The 6,233-nt window shown below is 42.3% G+C and overlaps 1 protein-coding gene across 1 annotated transcript; it reads right to left on the reverse strand.

Moving 5' to 3' along the window:
• Positions 1 to 495: 495 nt before the first annotated feature.
• LOC123144707 (ribosomal RNA small subunit methyltransferase nep-1) lies at positions 496 to 3,886 on the reverse strand. The gene is made up of 7 exons (XM_044563920.1): positions 3,516 to 3,886; positions 2,781 to 2,873; positions 2,304 to 2,448; positions 2,098 to 2,208; positions 1,939 to 2,021; positions 1,782 to 1,839; positions 496 to 761 (listed from the first exon to the last, which is right to left on the reverse strand). The coding sequence occupies exons 1-7, from the start codon at positions 3,786 to 3,788 to the stop codon at positions 682 to 684; spliced, it is 843 nt and encodes a 280-aa protein (XP_044419855.1). The 5' UTR covers positions 3,789 to 3,886; the 3' UTR covers positions 496 to 681.
• Between the last annotated feature and the right edge of the window lie 2,347 nt (positions 3,887 to 6,233).

Consider the following 6,233-nt stretch of genomic DNA (forward strand, 5'->3'; position numbering starts at 1 on the left):
GTCATTTTTCCGACAAAGGATATTGTCATTCGCTCGATAACTGCTTCAACATAACACTTTTTTTATTATAACGTATAGTTTCATTCAATCGATTATATACAACCACACTGGGCAAATGCCCTACTTCAACATAACATAACTACATCTTCTGCCTGGAAGGCTAGTAGGTGCTGATACCAGTCCGCGCGACAGTTGCATTTTCGGTGTACGCAACAAAATCTTCTTTAAGAACTGTCGTGGGGCATTCTAACCTCACGAGCCAATTTTTCAGAATGATTAAGCTGCAACTTGGATTCAAGGAAATTTTAAAATTACTAAATTTCATACAATCTCACAGAAAAACAGCGATAGAAAATGAATGCATTTTCTCAACACGCATCTGGCTGCGCAGCAGTGAACCAAACACACAGCCGCGAGATTTTGGGCATAAATATGGTCAGGCTATGCTTAAATATCAGTTGAGGACGCTTCAAGCAAAGCAAATTTCACCAAAAATGACAACTGCAAGGAGCATAAGCACTTGAAACATTCAGTGTTAATACTTTTACAGCCAGTGATTCATGTCTCGACAAAACTAATACTGTAGACATAAGACATGAAAAGGCACAACAATACTATGAGCGCTAATGAGTACATAAAAATCTGATCACAAAGATGTAATGTTCGTTTTCAAACTTCCCTTCACTGGATGTTCCATTTCTGCTCCAAGGCACTGCATATTCGATTCAGGCAGCAGGCAGCACTGAGAGGGTAACCGCTAACTGCAAGAAAAAGGTAATATGTCACTACAGTTCAAAGCAAAAGGGGGGTACAATCAAGAAACTACTACTCCCTCCGTCCCTTTTTACTCCGCATATTAGATTTGTGTCAAGTCAAAGTTTGCAACATTTGACCAAATTTATATTAAAAATTGTCTATATCTATAATATCAAATATATATTTTATGAAACTATATTTCATAATGAATCTCGAAACATTGATGTGACATTCTGAATGTTGATACTTTTTTCTATAAGTTTGGTCAAAGTAGAGATACTTTGACTTCGGACCAAACTTATATGCAGACTAAAAGGGACTGGAGGGAGTACATGGTAGGGCGATACAACTTGAGGCAGAGAATAGCAATATCTAATTGTCCACGTTATGAAGGTCTAGACGATGCTTGTGAACTCAAACCTAATTGATGGTTTCTTGCTCTAACAAAAGATGTCGGAAAGGGCAAGCCACTGATGCTCAAACCACCAAGAAGCAGAAACGTATATAATCCAAACCAGTAACCAAGTTCCAACCAAGTTATCCCAATCCTAACTAATTTGGGGTAGTTAATTATAGAAACAAAGGAAATCCAGGAATTGGGTAGTTTGAAAAATATGAAAAGAGACTAAACCTCATTTAATAGTTAATACCGACAAGCTGAACTGAGTAAATATTCAATTTTAACTGATAAGTGTTGGTTACAACTAACAACATGCTAGAAGTTTCCAATTTTACCATGAGACAACACTCTATTGATCAACTTTACAAGAAAAGAGAACTATTTGAATGGGGCAAAGCAAATATCATAAATGTTTGTTTCCAGGTAACAATTCACAGGGAACAGTAGACTTCTTAAAATCTCAAACACGGCATGCACAACAAACATATAACACCCATTTGAAACCTCTCAAAAAATCCAAACAACTGAAAATAAAACTGATCTAACAAACATATTAGTATCACCCTTATCAGAAGTTTACGAAGTTCTCAGGACTACTGTTTTTATTTCAAACAGGGTTACTTACTCTGTATGTAATCATCTGAGTATTCCTTGTCAACCTTTCCATGGGCCATGGCACCAACCTGGAATAATGTGCAGACAATATGAGATTATGCACAAGGAAGCAACAGATGATAGAAAACAAATTAGTTCAATATCAAAGCTTTTACAGCTCCACTCACCACAAACACAAGAGGTTCATCATCATTGGACTTAGCAACATAGTCAAACAAATTAACTGCCTTCTCCGCACTATATGAAAGGCCTAATGACCAAAAATACATCGATTAGCATCCCTATCTGATCCAGATAAAGTTTTAGTAAATAAATAATTTTCTCACCAATTTTCCGTACGCCAACAGGTAGATACTGGGTAACAGGATTTTTAATAACATTAAGGAGCTTCTCACGCTTCCCAACTGCCGTGATGCTCAGCTTTTGCAATAACTGTGCTGTGATGTTGTATAAATTGCAGGTCAGCATGGTTCATGAAATATATGACATGAAAGGTGAAGAACATGCACTACTTGTATTATTTGCAACTTACACATCAAGCCACAGAAACGTTTGAACGTCCGTGGCATGCGAACATGAGGCTTGATTTCAAACAACACTCCCTTTTCAGTCCTAACATAAACAGCTTGTAACCTCCCAGCCTTAGTTAGAGGGCTATCAAATATTGCTAGTAGTGCCTGCAAAATATTTTCGGCAGAAATTCAGAACTGTCATACTTTGTAGCTATTCAGAGACCCAAACAGTGTTCGACAACCAAAAGAGAGGAAACAAATGCTATGGCATTAGGTCGCGTTGACAACCAAATTAAATTTACTTCCCTTAAGACTTACAACAGGAACTTCTGGATGGATAATGCTCCCTCCGATCCAAAATATGTGTCACAGTTTTGAACTGGGTTTAGTTCAAAACTGCGACATATTTATGGATCGGAGGTAGTAATAAATAAGACAGCTTTCTATTCATATTACAGCATCAGAAATAAAATAATGATGACAGAAATTTAGAGTACCTGGTGAATGATATCAGGCCTGTAATCAGCTGGATTGCGATTCTGCTTCCTTAAATAATTTGCGTGATCATCCGAATTCAAGATTTGCATACCCTACAGAAACAGTTACAATTATCACTAAAACTGACATAAAATAAGGGATTTTTGTTTAGTAGGAGGCGTTGATCTCTTTAATCACCAGATATTGTAGAAGGATTGTAACTAGTCTGGTGTAATTAGTTCACACTTGCTCTTTACATGCTAGCAGCCACTAATTTTTGACCATTGATACCTACTCGTGAACAGCCCACGACATGCATGCACACAATAACCTATCCTCCAAAGGGAAGGGAAGGGAAGAAAATAATTACGGATTTACGCCTAGCGTTCTTGTTCTTTCAAATCTTGCAAATAAATCAGGACAAAACATGTTCATCGCTCACTATTAAATTTAATTATGCTCACTGATTCAATTCTAGCATTCTGCAAGTATGCTGCTGCTTAAGAAATTAGCATCTTTTTGGAAGACCACTCTTACACTATTATGTCAGGGATGCTTCTGGATTCAAACAATTCAGGGCAGTGCAACTTTTTCCCCTGCTCGCAAGTTAAACTAAACTACCACATGAATAAAGCAGCTACTCGAACAAATTTCTCTAAGTGTCAATTCGACCACCGAACGAGAAATAATCAATCACAGTCAAAAATAAATCACTGGTCTATTGGTCGAGAGTCCATACTAGTGTGCTAGCATACCTTGCCGACTTTGCCGACCTCGAGGCAGGCCCTCTCAAGTACGAAGATAGCGCCCGGCCGCCGCTTACTGTCGACCGGGCGGGGCACGATGGGGATCCCCTCCCCCACCTCCTCGGCAAAAGCCTCCTCTGCCGCCGCCTCCCCCTCCATCACCTCCTCATTTTCCTTCACCTCTTCATCCACCGCCTCGGCGTCGACCGGAGGGGCGCGCGAGGCTTCGCCGCCTTCCAGCTTCCGCTTCTTCTTCCCCTTCACTGCGTACGGCCGCCCCATGCCTTCTTCTCCCTTCGCTTCGCGCCGGCGCCGGGCTGCGGGGGTTTGAGTCACAGAGAGCCGCCTAGGGTTCTTCTCCTTTGTCCCCTTCTTTTTTTGAGGGGGTGGGGTTCTTCTTATTGTGTGGGCTCAAAAGGCAAGTAAACGAACCGCACAACAACAAATAGAAGCCCATCAACCACAACCAGCCCAAAAGGAAAGAAGTCTATCAACCACACAAGCAGCCCAGCAGAGGCAGTTTGGATTCGCCACGCCCGGCCCAAATCCGAAGCGCTGACCATATTGGCACAGGAACGGACGGCGCCGACGCTCGCGGGAGTGCAGGTGGGGGTCACCCTGTGCTTTCGGTTTATTCGGTTTACATGGTTCGGTTTAAACGGTTTTTGGTTTATACGGTATTAATACTTCGATAAATACGGTATGCAAATAAAATATGGTTCGGTTTCGGTATATACCAAATTATATCGGTATGGTTTCGGTATATACCATAAAAACCAAAGTTGACGCGAATTTGAAAATGACGTAATAATAATTTGCAAATTTATGACTCAAAACACATACTATTTTACACAAATAGTATATGAGTATATATATAAGTATATATGCGTGCATTGATTCAACTGTTGATGGTTATGGACGTGCTTTTTTAGAGGAAAGGCATATGCCCGATTTTATAAATAAAGCCATAAGGCGGGTAGCAACAGCATCACCGAAAAGTATCAAACACACCCAAGCCCCAACGTTGGGCAAGAAGACGAAGTACAAAGTCAGGTACATGGCTCCCACGCCAGTACACGGCACACAGGCCGGAAGAGAAAGAACCAACTAAAGCTAAAGCATCAGGCCCAAAAAAAAGCAATCAAGCATCCTGCTCTTGTCTGCATAACTGAGACGCCGTCGTCTGAATTTTGTAGATCAGCATAGAGAGCGCCTCTTGGTTGTCGACCTTAGTCAATGATTTCCACTGCTGCAGGAAAGCACACGATTTAAATAAGCAGTCAGCCGGTTTAGCCGGAAACACGTGCTCGATAGTAAATTTGTTCCTAGTAGTCCACAGAGACCAGCATAAAGCCCCCAAGCCCACCCAAATGATGCGCCTAGATACACCGGAGAGGTTGGAAGCCAAGCTGCGCAACTCGGCAAAGGAGGCAGGGGCCCAAGAAACATGAAGCCAGTCCCGCACACAACTCCAAATAAGCTTAGCCAGGTGGCAGTGAAAAAAGATATGATCCGAGTCTTCCACATCACCACAAAGAGCACAGAACTGGGAGCCCGGCCCATTTCTCTTACGAATCTGATCAGCCGAGGGCAACCGGCCTCGAAAGGCTTGCCACAAGAAAATTTTAATCTTAAGGGGAATACGGGCCTTCCCAACTTGGGAAAAACGATTGGTCGGCGTGCCACCAACGAGCTTAGAATAAATAGACTTAACAGAAAAACGCCCAGAGGCAGAAAGCGGCCAAAGCACCGAATCCCTGATGAGGACATCAATACCATTGTTACACCCAGAGCCCCTGCTGCTATACATACTGGACCAATTACTAGAGTTCGCGCACGCCAATTAAATTACCAGGTACTTTCGTTTCTTGGTAATGATTCTAATGTTCATGAGAATATGATGCTGCCTAAATTGGATACATTTGTTTTGCTTACAAATGAAGGGCCTAGCTTTGAGAAGGATGAACATTGGAGCAAGAACAAGCATGGAGATGATGGCATACGCATGGGGAACAAGAACGGAGTTACAAGTGATGATTTCAGGACGTTGAAGCCACCATAATGCGTGCATGAAGCCTTGGATGAAATATACAAGATGCTACTTCATAACTTTCGTCCAGAGGCTATTCTAGGTGCTGCGTCACCTTATTATTGGGCCAGGCCCATGTAATTTCGAAATACTTGAGTATAGGCTGTTTTTAGAGTCCGTATGTGTGGGGAAACAAGAGATAGGGTTGGTTTCGGACCCCTTCCCCAAGGGCCACGAAATTCCCCCCTCTTCCTCCATATATACAGCCCTTAGGGCGTCGTTTAGACTTTGGGTTTTGTTTAGATTAAAAGTTCGCCATAGCTGCAACTTCGCGTACTTCGTTTGTGTTCAACGACCAGACAAAGGCGTCACAGAACCCCACCTTGATCAATAAAGCTTTCATCTTATATTCGCAATATCCAGATTGCAATCTCAGTTTCATGCTTGTTCTTCGTTTGCTCGCAGGAAACAGACCCTCGTGGTCAGGTTGATCGTGCTCCGGCGTGGTCAATAACCTCTCGGAGTTGGTTTAGCGATTGCTAAGGCGCGACGTCTTCGCACGTTCGTAGTCGGATCGTCAAAGTCGACTTCCACCAAAGCGATATCCATCATCTCATCGAAAGACGGGACACCTTTGCCCATATCAATCCCTGACCGTCGAGAGCGTAGGGAAGAGGGCAGTAAGACGTTGCCAATCT

Source organism: Triticum aestivum, chromosome 6D (assembly GCF_018294505.1).
Source record: "Triticum aestivum cultivar Chinese Spring chromosome 6D, IWGSC CS RefSeq v2.1, whole genome shotgun sequence".
Taxonomy (NCBI): domain Eukaryota; kingdom Viridiplantae; phylum Streptophyta; class Magnoliopsida; order Poales; family Poaceae; genus Triticum; species Triticum aestivum.